Source organism: Strix uralensis, chromosome 3 (assembly GCF_047716275.1).
Source record: "Strix uralensis isolate ZFMK-TIS-50842 chromosome 3, bStrUra1, whole genome shotgun sequence".
In the NCBI taxonomy this organism is placed as follows: domain Eukaryota; kingdom Metazoa; phylum Chordata; class Aves; order Strigiformes; family Strigidae; genus Strix; species Strix uralensis.
The window spans coordinates 4461151-4478348 of record NC_133974.1 but is presented as its reverse complement, the minus strand read 5'-3'; the positions used below and the strand labels follow the sequence as shown (position 1 = coordinate 4478348).

The 17198-nt window shown below is 41.5% G+C and overlaps 1 protein-coding gene across 1 annotated transcript in view; it reads right to left on the bottom strand.

The window, feature by feature from the left end:
- The window catches only part of PKHD1 (PKHD1 ciliary IPT domain containing fibrocystin/polyductin), a 271278-nt gene that overhangs the window by 230297 nt on the left and 23783 nt on the right, over positions 1 to 17198 (bottom strand). Inside the window, exons 18-27 of the mRNA XM_074861360.1 lie at positions 16675 to 16768; positions 14433 to 14575; positions 13163 to 13293; positions 11968 to 12152; positions 11433 to 11571; positions 9094 to 9248; positions 7431 to 7615; positions 6274 to 6396; positions 3664 to 3769; positions 2897 to 3175 (exon numbers count right to left, since the gene is read on the bottom strand). Of these exons, the coding sequence (XP_074717461.1) occupies positions 2897 to 3175; positions 3664 to 3769; positions 6274 to 6396; positions 7431 to 7615; positions 9094 to 9248; positions 11433 to 11571; positions 11968 to 12152; positions 13163 to 13293; positions 14433 to 14575; positions 16675 to 16768 (1540 nt within the window). The remainder of the gene's footprint in view (positions 1 to 2896; positions 3176 to 3663; positions 3770 to 6273; positions 6397 to 7430; positions 7616 to 9093; positions 9249 to 11432; positions 11572 to 11967; positions 12153 to 13162; positions 13294 to 14432; positions 14576 to 16674; positions 16769 to 17198) is intronic.

The window sequence follows — 17198 nt, the reverse complement described above, 5'->3', positions numbered from 1 at the left end:
GAAGAATTTCTTCTTAATACCTAATCTAAATCTACCCCCTTTCAGTTTAAAACCATCACCCCTTGTCCTATCACTACACTCCCTGATCAAGAGTCTCTCCCCATCTTTCCTGTAGCCCCTTTAAGTCCTGGGACTTAAGGTGGGGTCTCATGAGAGAAGAACAGAGGAGGAGAATCCCCTCCCTCGACCTGCTGGCCACACTTCTCTTGATGCAGTCCAGGACATGGTTGGCTTTCTGGGCTATGAGCACACATTGCTGGCTCACAGTCAGTTTTCCATCCACTAATACCCCCAAGTCCTTCTCCGCAGGGCTGCTCTCAATCCACTCATCGCCCAGCCTGGATTTGTGCTTGGGATTGCCCCGACCCATGTGCAGGACCTTGCACTTGGCCTTTTTTAACTTCATGAGGTTCACACGGTCCCACCTCTCCAGCCTGTCCAGGTCCCTCTGGATGGCACATCCCTTCCCTCCATTGTGTCAGCCGCACCACACAGCTTGGGGTCATCAGCAAACTTGCTGAGGGTGCACTTGATTCCATTGTCCATGTCACTGACAAAGATGTTAAACAGCGCCAGTCACAACGCTGATCCCTGAGGAACACCACTTGTCACTGCTCTCCACTTGGACATCGAGTTATTGACCACGACACTTTGAGTGCGGCCATCTAGCCAATTCCTTATCTACCGAGTGGTCCATCCAAAAAATCCATGTCTCACCAATTTAGAGACAAGGATGTCAGGCAGAACAATGTCAAATGCTTTATGCAAGTCCAAGTAGATGATGTCAGTTACTCTTCCCTTATCCACCAACGGCTTAACCCCATCAGTATATATCAATGACAGTGTCTCTTGTACCTTTTCCTCAAGGCATCATTTCCTGCTAATTCTTTAAAGCAACAGAGAAGTCTAGAATTTTAATCTTCTAGATTTTCTCTGGCTGGCCGCAAAACCAGACAAAGAACAGAAATCAGATACATTAACAGCAAACTCCTTCCATCCGCTAGAGCATGGTAGTATCTTTATAAAGGCACTACTCATAGAGTTAGATGACAGGGAACTCCCAGCACAGCACCACTGAGACCAGTGATATTTTGACAAGAGGGACCTGATGCAACAAAATACACAATGCTTCCTGGCTTCCTCTCCTCTCATATTAAGGTTATAGAGCCAGAAACAGCAAGAACTCCAAACTGAAGCCACTTGTCTAATGTGATAGTTGTCAGATAAGGAGCCTCAGATTTAGAGTACAAAATCCATGCGTGTTGTGTAAGGACTGATACTCTTAAGTTTTGATATCTACACTTATATCCATATGCAATGAAATACTGCATATGTGCACTTTACGGTAAGATTGAAGAGAGGTATTTTAAATGGAAGAAATTAAAAACACAGATGGAAGCTGTAATTCTTTCCAATTATAAATGTTCAAGGCATATGTAATGTAAGATACCATTATACTTGCTTTCTTTTTAATGAGTGACAGATTACTGTAATTGGGAGAAGAACTGGATTGTCAGCAAAGGAAATGAGAAACAAGGCCCAAGCACTAAACCTTGCCACTGTTGGCTTTTTTCTTTTAGCTTGGTTTTTTTTTAATCAATTAAAGCAGTGAGTATCAACCTTACGTACTATGTGACCCTCCCACTGGAGAGGAGGGGAAAAAAAGATAAAAGAAAAGGCTTTGAATACCTTTCTTGCCATACACTCCAACATAACGTGAAGAAAAGAGGTGGCCATAACTTCCTGAGTTTCAGCTTAGGAACCCTACTTTCTCCCAGGACCATCCCAAGGCTTATCCACATAGAAGTTCACAGACCATCCTTCCCTTCTACCTGCTGCAAGGTGACCAAGCATGGCACAAGCAGTTTTCCAAGCCACATGGCTGCATCTAGGCCAGTACTCCTGCTCTCAATGATGCCTGTCAGCATGAACTCAGAGCACCTCAGTAATGAAACTAGGAGGTTTCCAGACAACATCTGTATGACTTTTACTGTCAGAGTTGACCTGGGTCATGTTGTTTCTAGATACATTCCTAGCTGTTTGAAAACAAGTCGTATGCTGAGACCATTAGTCCTTACTGCACAACCCAGGTGTGTCAAGAGTGCTCTCCACATTTCTCATTGGGTTGGGGAGACTCTTCCCTCTCCCAAACAAGAAAGGGTGGCTTTTTACACCCTTTGGTTTGGCTTAGCTACAGTTGGCTAGGCACCTTGCTGGAACTTCTAGGTGAAGTCCTCTCATCTGTGTCACACACAGGACAAATGAGAGTCATAATGGTCCTTTGGCCCCAGAATACTGTGGAAAATCTTCCAAGCTCTTTGTCTTCAGGGACGGAATATATCATCCTTTATTTCTTCTTCTGTTTCAAGGACAGGATGGGTAATAGAAATGGAAGAAGCCTCAATTTAGTTTGAGCTTCTCTATGTTTCTCAGTTTTGTATCTAAACACAGGCGAGTTTTGCATTTTATCTCCAAGAATATGAATTCACTTCAACTGGACTGAGATGAATCAAAGTTTAGCCATTTCATATACTATATATATATATACTAATACTATAAAGCTATGTGTCAAATGGATACGGGAAGATGAGCCATGAAACACTAATAGCCTTCTGGGTTGTTGGAATAATTATACACACACTTGAATTTACAATTCTCAAACAAAACTCGTTGGAAAACTGATTGTCTCCACAAAGAACCAAGGAAAGTCTGTCACTCTTTGTAAGAAACTTGCCCCAGTGCTTTGGGATGCACACAGTGTGTCCAGGCATATTATGTCTTTTTTTGTCAGATGAAGACCTTGATAGTCAAAGTACAGAAGAAATGAAACATACCATGAAAAACAAGAAGCAGAAAGTAGATATCCCCTTAGAGCTGGTCTTCTGTTCAGACCTACCGATCTCTGAAGCTGTGGGAGGTTCGATAGCTACCAGCTTTGGCTCAACTCTTAGGAAGATGCCTTCTCCTGTGCTGCCATTGAGTGCGAAGCCATAAGGTCTCACCAGTAGTGTCACCTGGTAGACTCCAACTGGCAACCTCTCCATCTCACAAACCACTTCAGTTTGATTCAATGTTATGACGTAGCAGGTCATGTTGTTCACCTCTACCTGCAGGGCTGGCTCCTCCTCAGTGAAGCCTGATCCCCTGATAACTACTGTGGCCTGGAACCCATCATCTGAAGGAATAACAACAAGATGACTCATGAATTTTAGTGTAGCAATGCTGCGGATTTAGTTTCAAAAAACAGTTAAAAGTTTTTACCATCTTCATCGGGACATCCTAAAGAGTACACCACTGATGATCTCTCGTTGTCCCTCATAATGCCTATTCCTGCCTGTTCCTGCTCAGCTATTACTTTCTTTATTAAATTTTTATTAAAAATAACTTGAGCCAAGAGCCACCTTCTACTTTAAGCATGAAACTTATCACCATTTATCTCCCCTTTATGCCTCTACCATCTTCTTTATCAATGTAAAAATGTGTCTGTGCTACCTATTTTAAGACCGGAGCTGATTGGAAGTATCCCACTAAAAAATGCAGTTTCCATAAAATCAGAAATTTCCAAAAGAATGCACACACACACACAAAACCGTGAGCATCTGGCAGATCTTTCTTCACCGAAGAGTTTTTTTGCCTCTTTGTTCAGATAAAAAGCCCTGTTACCTGATGAATACTCCACATAACTGACTACGGGTGTCAATTCCTGGGTGAACTGGAAAGAGCACGAACCAGAACAGTTTGCAAGGATGTCATTCACCATCACCACCACCTGGAGACAGAGAATAAGGTTACCCTGAAGCTGGGAAGGGAACAGAGATGTTTTCTAAAGCCACATCTACGCAGTAGACGTACAGAGCAATGCCAGTAGCCACACTGAGCTACTGAGAGCACTCTGACTGTGCCAGCACAGAGCATAGTCAGACAGCTGCTTATCCTGCTGCAGTCTCATTACAAATTTAATCACAAGGCTTGCTAGGGCTCAGTCTTAGGCAAAGCAGAGCATATCTTTGGAAGCTGTGTTCTCAGTGTCTGCAGAATCTTATCTCCCATCTTGCTGGGACCTACAGCTCCTCCCACCTCCTGTTCTTATACTCATCCATTGAAGACCCTGCTTGCCATATAGCCCCAGTTATTCCCACCCTGCCTTGGGAACAAGTTTATTATGTTTAAAGCACCCTGTAAGACTAAATAGAATGAATGTCAGAATCTGTCTTTTTGGCATGCAGCACTCAATTTTATTTTTTTTCCTTGTTGTTCATGCTGAAACAAGAAAGCTGGGCTGTGACCTTGATATCTAGCAAGAGATATCAACAGATAATGATATCTGTTTGATATCTATTGATATCTATTGATATCAGATATTGAGATCTTGATATCTTGGAAAAATCAACTGACAGAGCATAAGGCATAGGAGAGTCCTCTTCCTCAGGTAGTAAGGGTGTGTCAGGAGGCTATACCAATGCCTGCAAAAAGCAAAAGCAGACTGTCTCCAAGAAATGCAAGGAGCACAGAGTTGAGAAGTACTCTGCTTGAATAGAGACACAATAATTAGAGGGACATTTTTATACTTGTTGCTAGCAGCAAGTCAGAATAGAGCTTCAAAAACAAAGAGGAAATCTGATTGCTGCTGATGTTCTTGTTTCATTTAGTCTATTTGAACTTATGTCTGCCCCACAGATGACAGAGATATCATAGGTGGCTGAGCCACTGGAAGCAGTGACGTCCTCATATCTGGAGAACAGGCTGACCAAAAAAGCAGGATGACCTAGCCCCGAGTGCTGCACAGCTGTGCTTCGAGCACATCCAGTATCACCCTGTTATCTCTACAGCACCCAGCAGTCTTCACTGGAAGAAAAGTCAGCGACACACACTGCTCTGCAACATCTAAGAGCAGAGTTTGCAATGTCCACCCAGTAGACTCATTCACCCAGGAAGCCTTCCTTGCTCCCTTTCACACATGAAGAATTAGATCCACAGAGGCTGAGGGACTTGTCTAATTCACAGACTAGTGCCACAGGTACCATCTCATTTATTTTGCTCATCAGTGTAACAGCTGGAATGCTGCAAATGAAGAGTGTCCCAAGTTTGGTGGACAGCACCATAGGACCCAACAAGGGTGGGAATCCAGAGATGATGTCAGCCCTTAGCCACAGCCTCAAAAGAAATAAATGGTCTTCTATCACCCATGATGACCGTTCTCCCTGTAAGGAACTGAAGGAAGTAATGCCTCAAATATTCATTGACACAGAAAACCTCAAGAACAAGCTGTGGCCTTTGGATTAGTCTAAGGAATGTCACCGGAGGAAGCGGGAGTGTATCGAAGGGTGCAGCTCCCACTCCCTTGCAGTTGCATTGACACACTCCTTAGATAAGCCTCAAAGGGGGGGAAACTGGACTGAGTGAAATCAAATGTTTCCTCCCAGGCACAAGTACCACTAATCACTGGCTCTATTGTGTAAGCCATATACTTTCTAGCTCTATTGTGCAAACCAGACACCATGCTTGCCTTGTTAATGACCTTGCTCCTTCGCCATTGAAGTGCTAACAAGAACTGGTAAGAGGTGATCATTTCTGGGATGACTTATAACAAGCATGAAGTCAGCAAAAATCACTGGGAACAGAGGAAAAAACAAAGGTGGGCAGGGTGAGTTCGACCACTGACTCAACTGGAACCCATGTTCCATCTTTTTCCTTGTCTCTTATGGAAATGAGTTTGTGGAATACCTTCCCCTCCTCTTCTAGCATCCTAATCAGCTGATAAGATGAACTTAAAAGGTGACAGAAAATTTTGCTCTGTGGTGCACCCACCACCCAAGATTACTGGACCTGAGACAACGCTGGATCCAGGGGTGGTGATCCGGATTTCTTTGACTCTTTCTCTCTTTTTTCCTTTCCTTTCTTTTCTTTCTGATAGATTTATAAGAGACCACATTGCTTATTATCCTTTTCCAAGTTTAAATTGTTTTCTATTGCAAGTAAAACATTTTAACTGGTTGGTTGGTGTCGTTTCACCTTAATTTAACCCGAGGGGATCACAGAACCATTGTGACTCTCTGGGCTTCCAGCCTGGGTCATGACACTCCCCACCTGCAATAGCTCTTGGAGAAAAGTCCTACTCCACAAGCCAGGGAGCAGAATCTGACTGATTTATGACAAATCATAGAACAATAGATTTCTGAAAGGATTTAGTGGCAGAAGTACCTGAATACCTGTGAGACTCCTGGATCTACACAAACCAGGTGAATCAATAGAAAGCATGACAGCATCTCTCACCTGTGTTTCGTTATTGAAGGTAGCAAGCATGTCCCCAAATATCGGCCCAATAAACACTCCTCCATCATAAACCACACGACTAGAAACTGTTGGCTTCAGACCAGTGAGGTTTTCGGCAGAGACCTGGCAAAGAACAAAGAGTTTAAGTTTCTTGTCCTTTTCCATCCTGTGATTTTAAATTAAAACCATTCCTCCAGAGTTCATACAAAGTCTTTACAAGGCATCAAATAACTCCTGGAAAGCTCTTCTCAAGTTTCTTCCATGACTCCTATCCCCAGGTCTAAATCTTCATTACCCAAGACTTTACAACACCTCCCTGTTTCCATCTTCACCCTTGCAGGCAAGAAACTGAGACAAAGAGATTCAGGAGCAGATTTGCAAGTAAACTTCTAATACTCAGTAATATCATCTGGAATTAAGTATGGAAACAGCTTTGAACATTTGCTTCTCAAAAACACAACTTTTCATGGAACAAGGACCTGTGCTACAGCTGAAGATGCAGCTCAAGCTTTTTTTACCATCCAGGACAACGTCTTCAGCGTGAGAACTCATTGCTTTGTTGAAGATAATTTTACACTTTCAGAAGCTGAATATACAAAGAAATATGTTGGGGGAAGGAAGCAGCTCTGTCTTAATCCTTATTCAAAAAAGACCCTTTTACTTGAAGCAAAACTTAAATGATAAATCTTGGGATGGGAGAGTGTGAACTGAACCTTCATCTGAGACTTGTGAGAACCAGATATAGATCCATACAGAATAGTTGTCAGAAAAAGACCTTCTTGGCCCATAAATGATGCCACAAACCTGTACTGAGCTTCAGTTATAGTACTAAAATATTAATGTGATTATAATAGCTTTCACTTCAATATAACAGTCCCTTTATTCTGCAGAACTGCAACAAAAGCCAGAAATTACATTCTAGCCTCCTCATTTTGGGGCACAGACTCTGAAGATGTAATTTCTCCTCCTGTAACTGTAATTGCTTTTGTAATGATCTAATCTGGAATTTGCTTAAACTGCTATTCCTAATAGGAAGACACTTATCTTAAGGTCCCATGGATGTCTGTGTAAAAACAGATGCTGGGAGAATGAATCAGCCAAGGCCAAAGACATTGAATGGGGTTCAAAGTGGATGTTAGTAAAAGAAATTACTGTACATTGATAACATTGGGCAAGTCCCCAGTTTTTGTTTTCCAAGTCAGTGTCCAGATGCTTTCATAGCACGAGTTTGAGTCTTTGGTCACAATGAAGTCACTAGTGTTGAAGTATGGGGCTGTAGAGTTATCTATGTTGTCTTGCAAAAGCTTGCGGAGATGGTGGGAGGAGATGTGCACTGAAACATCTGCAAAAGACATTAGAAAGCAGTGGATATCATCATCCCTAGGAAAGCACACCTACCTGCCCCTAGAAAAGAAAGGTGTTTCATTATTAGTGCAAGTCTGTGGTGGTTCAAACCTCTGCAACTGCCAAAAAGCAGCAGAGGGAAATTTACTGGACCCCAAATGCCAAATCATCATAGAATCATAGAATAGACTGGGTTGGAAGGGACCCTTTAAAGGTTGTCTAGTCCAATCCTGCAGCCATGGGCAGGGACATCTTCATCTAGATCAGGTTGCTCAGAGCCTTGTTCAACCTGACCTCAAATGTTTCCATTGATGGGGCAGCTACCACCTCTCTGGGCAACCTGTTCAGTGTTTCACCACCCTCATCGTAAAATATTTCTTCCTTATATCTATTTTGAAGATCTTCTGCTAAAAAAACCTAGAAACTTCTCTGCGGTTGGGACCATCAGAAATTTTGTTTAAGTAATACTTTTACATAATATGCACACATGAAATTTCAGTGTGCAAGTCATTTTCCTTCAAAATAGAAATGTTGGAAATGTCCTAGGTGAGACAGGTGTGGAGAGAGTCAGTCTATCAAGATTTTGTAGAGTCCAATCCAAATAAAATGCAAATAATGTTTTATTTCTTTTGACGTAAATACCCATGGCCATTCAAAGCTACAGATACAATAAATCTCTCTAAATGAATTAATAAAAAAGAGGGCAAAGCACAAGACCTGGGAACACAGCAAGAGGAATGGAGTAGATTTTTAAAAGATGATGTTCAAAACAGAGTACTACTGAGACAGCCTTCAGCTGTTGTAGAAAAATCTTAAGTGACAACACAGAAGAAAGAGTTATTTCAGAAATATTCTAAGGCTGCGCTTTCCTATTTTGTTATTTGACTTTATAACTGAGTCATTGGTTCCTCAGTTAACAACTTTATCATTGGCCTTGCTCAGATTAACCTGCTCACTTTCATTCTAAGCCTCTCTGATTATTCAAACCAAACACAAGAGAACCTAACACACCTAAAGGGTAATTAAATTCAAGTCAAGCAATTCTATGCACAAAACCTTTGTGATATCTGCAAGCCAATTACCAATCCTGGTAATCCTAGAAGAGAATAAATTTCCTGGTAACCTGCACAGGTCTTGTCATACAAGACCAGAAGTACACATGCTGGAGAAATAGCAGCATAATGAAACCTTGGGATGAAAAATCCCGGTTCAGGATCTTTAACATCAAGGCAAATATTTCACAGTGGCTGTATGCATTTTGGAACAACTCCATTCCTAACATCAAGAAACACTGCCCTGTCTATAATCCTTAAATCATGTCTTGAAGTAATCAGATGCAAAGATCTAACAGCTATCTCAATACATTTTTTAACCTGCCAGTCTGTACCCTCAGCATTTCCAGGGTTTAATATTGTCTCTTATTCACTTGATTTCCTGCAAAGGAAATCCAGGACCTGCACCTGTACCTTCTCTTACCTGATATCACTGTATTGGCCAAGTGGATGCGGAAGGTCCCTCCAATAGGTGGGGATGACTTTTGCAGTCTCTGAATAGTGAGGCTGACTCTCACATCCTCCGTGGAGACATAGAGGTAGCCATACTCCTTAGAGCCCTCCCCAAGCAAAGCACCTCTGTGTGACAGAGAGGGTTCACATGAAGGCATTAGCAGTCAAGACCCCCACTCGTGACACCCCCACGTCACCAGCAGCAGAGGGATGCCTATGGGAACAACACTCTCGAAGGACCTGAGGAGAACACGTTCAGAGCTCAAAGGGAATTCAATACTCCCAACTTATACCTACATGATGTAGGGCCATGCACACAACAGAAGATGATAGAAAGAGTCCTTTTTTTAATTACGTTAGAAGAAATTGTTAATACAGCACCAAGCACAAGCAAGTCCCACCCCAGTACCGGTGTTTTTAAAGGACCAACTAAATACAGCCAGGGCAGCAGCTACAACACCAAGGCAAAAAGCTTTCCTTTAGTCAACTCCAGTCTATCAAAATCTTAACTCCTCTGAATTACAGCGATATTTCATATTAGAGTTCATCCAAACCCAATTTCTAAAACTTAAAGTATCTTCTCACTTGCCGCTAAATTCTCCTTTTTCAAAGGGAAAAGAGACTCTCCGCGGTACGATGATGCCACCACGTGGTTAAGTGTGTGGATAACAGCTAAAGTCTCAGACCTCAGCCCGTGGCTTCTGCAGAGCAAATTTCGAGAACACAAAACCAAAAGGATCCCTGAGCCTTCTTGTCTGACGTACAGCCCGTACATCAGATTTTAGCTCATACCCTTGCCCTGATCGCAGCAAATTGTACCAGAACACAGCACAGCATGTGCTCAGTTAAGAGAAAGAGCCGGGTTTGTTTTGAAGATATCCAAAGACAGTGATCAGCCCACTCATTTTTTAAAGTGTGTGCTGATTTCTGTTTTCAATCTTCCTGGATTCAGCATCACACACTGGTTTCTCTTACATCTCCCTCTGTGAGATGCAGAAGCCCACCAGTGCCAAGCACTTTTTTTTAATTATTTTTTTCCTGGTGAGAGGTACTGGGATCAATCTGCCTCAATCCTCTTTTTAATAAATTAAACAGATTGAGCTTCTTAAATCTTTCTCTCCAAGGCATTTTTGCATCAGTCTTTTCCTTTGTGCTGACTTAGACTATGTCTCTGAACCCCAACATGTGATTAATTCACCCAAACCTTGGTTTTCTCAAGGAAATGCAAGGACTTGGCTGCTCTGGAAACCAGACCAAACGGCCTAATTTTCTTCAGCTGTTAGCCACCTCTGAAAGGAGAATCTAGCTGTCTTTAGAGCACTCAAAACTAATGACACATTGCTTTATTTTAAGAAAAAGAAAAAAAGAAAGAGGAGAGACCACAAGGCAAGAAACCAAATTAAGATATAGCAGACTGAGGTTCACCTTCTTCTGAAAGGAGGTTTCCTGTGGACACCTGAGCAAGTCACTTTGGGTGAAATAACTGAGCCAAAGTAACAGCTGGCTGTTGCAGAGGAGAAGATGATGCATCATTCCAGCTTCTCCCTTGCCTGGCTCTATTCCCACCAGATCCTTGCTGACTTGACTGGATATAATCCAACTTTCAAAGGACTTACTCTCTGCCAGTATAGCCCTTTAAAGTTGAGCTCTCTGATCTGGTTAGCCTATGGCTCTTTCAGTGTTGGGACTTCCAGAATAGAAACCATCTCAGTAAATATGAACACAAAAGGTGGATTTCTATTGTCTAAAATGGCAATTGGTGTCATTAAAGGTGTTTGGGAGCATCTCTGGCAGATCTCCATCCACTGTTCCAGAAGGGCTTAGATCTCTTTCTAGTCCTGCACCATATCTTGGTGACCCATGTCTATCTTGCATACCCCAGGTTAGCTGAAACATCTTAAGCACCTCTGGTTTGGCAACTGAATCCCACTCATACAATAGAACTTCAATACTAGAATCAGATACCTTCACTAAGATGTCTACAGTATATGTTCAAGATCCTGTATGGTGAGCAAAGCTCAAAACACTTATGTGCCAAGAGTGAAATTAAATATCTTAAATTTAGAACTGCAGCCCATCTACAGAGTACAAACATGTTTGCAGGATTCAGTAGTCTAAAGAGTCTGAACACAGGCTGTTTGAAATGCCTGGAGGACAAGACTCCAATGAAAGCACAGGGATTGCCAAGCTGCAGTCTTATCCTCCACTGCTTCTCATGTCCTGTCTTAGATGACAACGAGCTCCAGACATGTCAGGGGGAACTGCAAGAGGTATTACAGGGTATTGAGATAATCTACTCACTGTCCCTACCTTAGAGAGAGAAGGGGCAGACTTGCACCACAGCCAGACACCATCCAGGACACATTGTAAGTGGGAGAAGACCCCACCACAGATACTGCTTCAACTATCCTCCCACCTAGCCAAGGTGGTTTGGGATCCCTCTGAAAAACTGAAAGAACAAGAGCACAAGCATTCATTAGAGCAAGGAGAACAGCTATCACTATGCCTAGGTTATTTTAATTTCATAGCTGGAAACACATCTGCTTGGGGGTGTTCTGTTTGGTTTTTCTCTGGGCAAGACCATTCAAGAGTTACGTTTATAGAAACACATTTTCAAATAAACCAAGAATATTGATATTCAGCAATTCCTTCCTGATTGCTTTCACAAAAAAAAATACAAGTTCAAGAAAACAAGATTATTTTTGTGCCTGTTGTGAAATACCCTTCCCCTTTGAAAAAGTTTCAACCAGCCCCATCATTAAAGATTTTAATAGAGTATCCTAGAAAGATGGTAATATTAAAAAAAAAAAAAAAAAAGAAAAAAGAAAAAACCAGATTCCTTTACCAGTCACAGCTCTGTCTGCGATGATGACTTCATCAAGGTAAAATGACCCAGAGGTTTCCTTTTGCAGCACAGGGTGCAGCAAGTCTATCCGATGCACAAACACAGGGGAATGGGCAGGGAGGTCCTGGAGAAGCATGGAGCGATTCACACACCCCTTCCAGAGGTCAGTGCAGGTAAATGTCCAGCTGGAAGACACCAGGGTTGTGAAAGCTCTCTTTTGCTGTGAGGTAGTTGCAGTAACTGACTTTTGAGGTGCTTGGTGAAGCTTCCAGGTAACATCAGGTACTGCTGCTATTACTACTGTTATCATTCATACACAAGACACTTGCTCAGTGGTTTGTGATCACTCTCTACCTGTCTCTGTTGCGTTCCCCATAGTGAGAAATAAAGCTTTAGACCTCTGTTTAGGTATCCTCCTCTGTGTCACAATAGTGGGATGTGGGAATGACTACTGCTGTTCTATTTTTGGCAAAAACACTATGATAACATCAGTGACCTCAACAGGGATCAGTCCAGAGGTCAGGCCCCTTGGGAATACCAGATGATTGCTCAAGGCTCCAAGCTTTCTCCACCATGTAGTAATTTAATCCCAACCCCTTCTTCCAGGCAGGCATCCACCCCTCACACAACCTTACAGACACCCAAACTGCTTCACTTCCTGAAGCTCTCAGAGAGTCCTGATTTTTTAAGTCTGCTTGCCCCAAGCTTTACACCTAACACCAAATGTTTTCTACCTATGTAATTCTAAGTGAATAAAGAAAATCAAAGACTACACCAATTTGAAAACTTTTTGTGTCAATGATTTCATGAGGTTCCTGGGGATAAAAAATAAAATAAATAAATAATCAATTCATCTCTGTCTCACTGCAGAAAATCTGCTGACTTTGGTCAAATAAACTGGGAAATTAATGTCCTCAGAAATCTTCTGGCGTGCTTACCAGAGACAGAATAAACTCTCCATCTGTATATTACTAAGGTGAGATAGTGCATATAACAAGAAACATGTAAATTTAGTCAGTAAATCCTCAAAAAGATGGAAACACCTTCCAGGGATGCCTCTGCAGGGACAGAGCAGGTGTCAGTTTACCCCAACTGACAATTTGTTCCTATACAAATTACAACTTCTCTCAGTTTTCCTAGTATACCTTCTTACTATGGAAAGTGTAATCTCTGGAAGCTATAAGTGTCTGGATACCTTTTAGAGTCAGTTTTATTGAAATCCCATAGGCAGGTGAGGTTCCTCTTCACTGAACATAAAGAGACATTGGTATAAGACACCAAGATATGAAGGATATTGCTCATAGGGCCTTTATGTGCAAAACATACCTGTGAAAATGGGGAAAAAAATCACAAATCAAAACAGGTAATTTATGAGTAATGTCTGTAGAAGATATTATATTTGTTTAACATTAATAGGGAAACATTTTGCTCAAGGTCAGCAATAAAGCCCAGCCCTTAAGGCCAAATTGCCTTGAATAATACCTAGAGGAGATGGTGCACTAGCCACCACATAGCCTGAAACTGAGTCCGTATGTTTCAGTGAGATTTGGGGGCAAAACATAGCTGGGAAGTACCAATGGGGATTTCAAGTATATGGGAGGGAGGAAAAGAGACTGGAGGAGCTGGTTTGATTTGTGAGGTACAAGGTTTGGGATAGGACAAGAGGTAATGGCCTCAAGTTGCGCCAGGGAAGGTTTAGACTAGATATTAGGAAGTATTTCTTTACAGAATGGGTAGTTAGGTGTTTGAATGGGCTGCCCAGGGAGGTGGTGGAGTCCCCATCCCTGGAGGTGTTCAAGAGTCGGGTTGACATAGCGCTGAGGGATCTGGTGTAGTTGGGATCTGTCAGTGCTAGGTTAACGGTTGGACTAGATGATCTTCAAGGTCCCTTCCAACCTAGATGATTCTGTGATTCTGTGACTGGAAGAGGTCTGTAATGGGCAACTGAAGGAGTCCGGGAGGACTTCAGGAAGCTTTGGGTATGAGTCTTTCCCTTCTGCCTCCTTCCTTTCAATTTCCAATATTTTCCTTCCTCTATGTGGCAAGGAAAGGGTCACAGAGTGGAAATCAAGACCTTATTCCTATTAAAAGTAGGTGTAGAGCAGAAAAGTGAGTGAGAGTGGGCCCCTGGTTAACAAGGGTTTTTTTCTTTTATCAAGAAGCAGTCATCCTTGCACCTCCCATCTTTTCCCAACATTATCCCACCTTTTCCTTTCCCTCAGCAAGGGTTACATCCCCAGAAGCAGATAGCAGCCAGATGTGTTAAGCAATATCTGCATCTCAGGGATCTCAAACTATCCACCCAGTCAATAAAAGACTCTCTGCTCTGTTCACAAGCATAGTCCAAAGATATGATCCTTTGTGGATCTGGAGGAAGTCTAAGCAGACCAGATGATTTTATGTTGCTGATTGGGTCTGAGTATTGAGTCCCCAGTGCAACCTACTCATCAAGAGCAGCCACTTACATGTGTGTATTCAGCAAGATCATATCTTGGTAAAGTTGATGGGGAAGTTTTCACCAGCTGGCTTGGTCTGTGAACACTGAATCTCCCACAGAAAGGCTCCGTTCTACTGACGATGTCTCCTGTGGTAATGATGTCCTTCATATCTGACAGAGATTAAAAAAAAAATTGAGGGGCTGAAAGGCTTAAAAATAATTCAGAAGAAACCAGTATGGTCAAGAGATTAATGAAAATATAGGAAGTGGGTATCCAGAATTTGTCAAGCAGTCCTACTCTTAAGTATTCTCCTAAACATCTGCAGGACAACTGTTCCCCAGCTTAAGGGTACTGAAAGACAGAAGGAGGGATCATCATTGTTCTGACCATAAAACCTTATGGCAAATAACACTGCTTTTAGCCACATGGAGTATGTTTGACCAAATGCCTTTCCAGAAAACACTCAGGCAAAGCTGGAACTTGATGTATAAAGCAACAGTGAATCCACCTTCTACTTTGGGATGTTTGTTCCATTGGTCTACCAACCATGCTCTGAAAAACTGCTAAGATTTCTTTTCTTCCTAGTAATTAAAAGACTTTCTTCTGTCACTACAAGCTGACAATTCACTTTTTCTTCCAGTAAGAGAAATAAAGCCTGCAAAATGAAATTAATAGCAGAGTTTAAAATTTAAAAAGTCAAAAGGAAGTAGCTGTGGTTCTTCGCATGAGTGTTGGACCTGTTAAATTCTTCAGTAGAAGAAATTGTGAACGTAGTAGTTTAGCTGTGTTCAAGGGGAGATTATGTAAATACAGGGAAGGGAGAAACACTGAAGGTAATTAAATTAAAAAACATATTACACTCAGGAAATTAAATTGAACTGAAAATACTTCATATTTAGAGAGAATTAATGCATTTACATAATCATCCAGTTTTTACTCTTCCTTAGGCATCTATTTTGGTTTCTGCTGAAGACAGGACACTAGGCTAGATGGACCCTGGGTCTGAATGTGTGTGGCTGTTTTATTTTCCTGGCATCCCTTCACCACAATTTCACCACTGTTCTGCTGTCTTTTAACATTACCTACATTTTACAATCATCAGTGAAAATTCAAATTCTCTTCTATTTGTTATACATTAATTTTTATTCTCACTGTACTGTTGAATTATCATTGGCTTTTAGCTCAGGTTTTTCTCTTTTTTGTTGGCAGAACTGTAGATTTGGGATCACATTAAGAATATTCTGTTGCTATTTTCGTTTTTCTGCATAAAGTTTCACTTCCTCCCCAATTAAGGTTAATGAATTTCTTTCCTGCACTTGGAGGAATCATTTATCAGATATACATATCACTGGCTGGGACCTGTTCTCTCTCTCCATACTGAATAGAAGAATGTGATACGAGGCCTCTAGACAATCACCTACTTTTTGGCATAGAATAAGTCTACTATAATTGCTGTCAGATAAAGAATCATAGAACAGTTTGGGTTGGAAGGGACCTTTAAAGGCCATCTAGTCCAACCCCCTGCAATGAGCAGGGACATCTTCAACTAGACCAGGTTGCTCAGAGCCACGTCCAACCTGGCCTTGAATGTGTCCAGCAATGAGACTTCTGCAATCTCTCTAGGCAACCTCTTCCAGTGTTACTAGAGTTACTTTCTACTAGAGTAACTTTCTTATGTGCACAATACTTTCAATGTTAACAAACTATTATCAGTAATTTTATTTTTTTTACAAAAGTGATTGATGTTTTACACCTTCCCTGACCAGTCAAGTGTACCACAGAAATTTGCACTGTTTCACTTTCAGTCATCAAGAAACACTGAAAGTGAAGATCTCTGGAGTCAGAATCAGCTGTTTCCGCAGCCTGAGCTGTAGCTATGGGCTATGCCAGATTTGCTTCCCTAGCAGACATAGTGAAACATGAATAATTTCACATGCCCACCACTTGCATTTTTTGTCTCTACTCTTAACGTTTCTAACAACCAAGACATATCACCTGCTTTGATAAGTGTTGCAATACAACTGAGTTATACAATGTATTACAGAAAGAATCTCTCATTATATTAATCATGTTGGTTTTAATATTAGTTCTATAAACTCCCCCATCAGAATACACAAAAATAATGAATAGCTGAGAAACGGAAATGTATGTACTTAAACCCATTAAAAGTGTAAATTTACTGTAATTGAAGGTTTAAAGTACATTTATTTCATAAAAGGAAATCAACTCTCACAGTGAATACTGCTTATTTGTCACAGAAGATCACTACCTTCTTTCTCAAAGCCATCATGTAAAAGGATTTTAGCAGAAGTTGGCTCAGTTTCACATTCTATTGAAAGAAGTTCTTCTATTGCTGTTTGCACCTTTAAAAAAATTAAGAAAGTGAAAAGCAGTCACAGTACAATTGTGTCTGGAACATTTCAGCAGAGAGCTTCAACACACACATCACTACATTTTTCATCAGCTAGGGAGTGGTGGCAAGGCAGCTCTGAACAAGCAGGTAGCCAAATGATAGAGAATAAAATTCAGCTCCACACAGAATGTAAACTTCCATGTCTGATACCCTTCAGGGGTGTGAAACATCCTTTAGGTGTCCAGCAACCTCCTCAGAAAGGTGCAGATTTCTTACATGAGCTATATCACAGCCTGGGCATCTTCATGTCCCTCCAGGCTCCACCAGCTGTGTTGACTAGATGTCTAATGATATCATGGAGTTATCACCCAGAGTAGTTTTAACAGTGACCAACTACCACACCAAGAGACTATGGGATTTTGAAGAAGCCAGAATGGAGC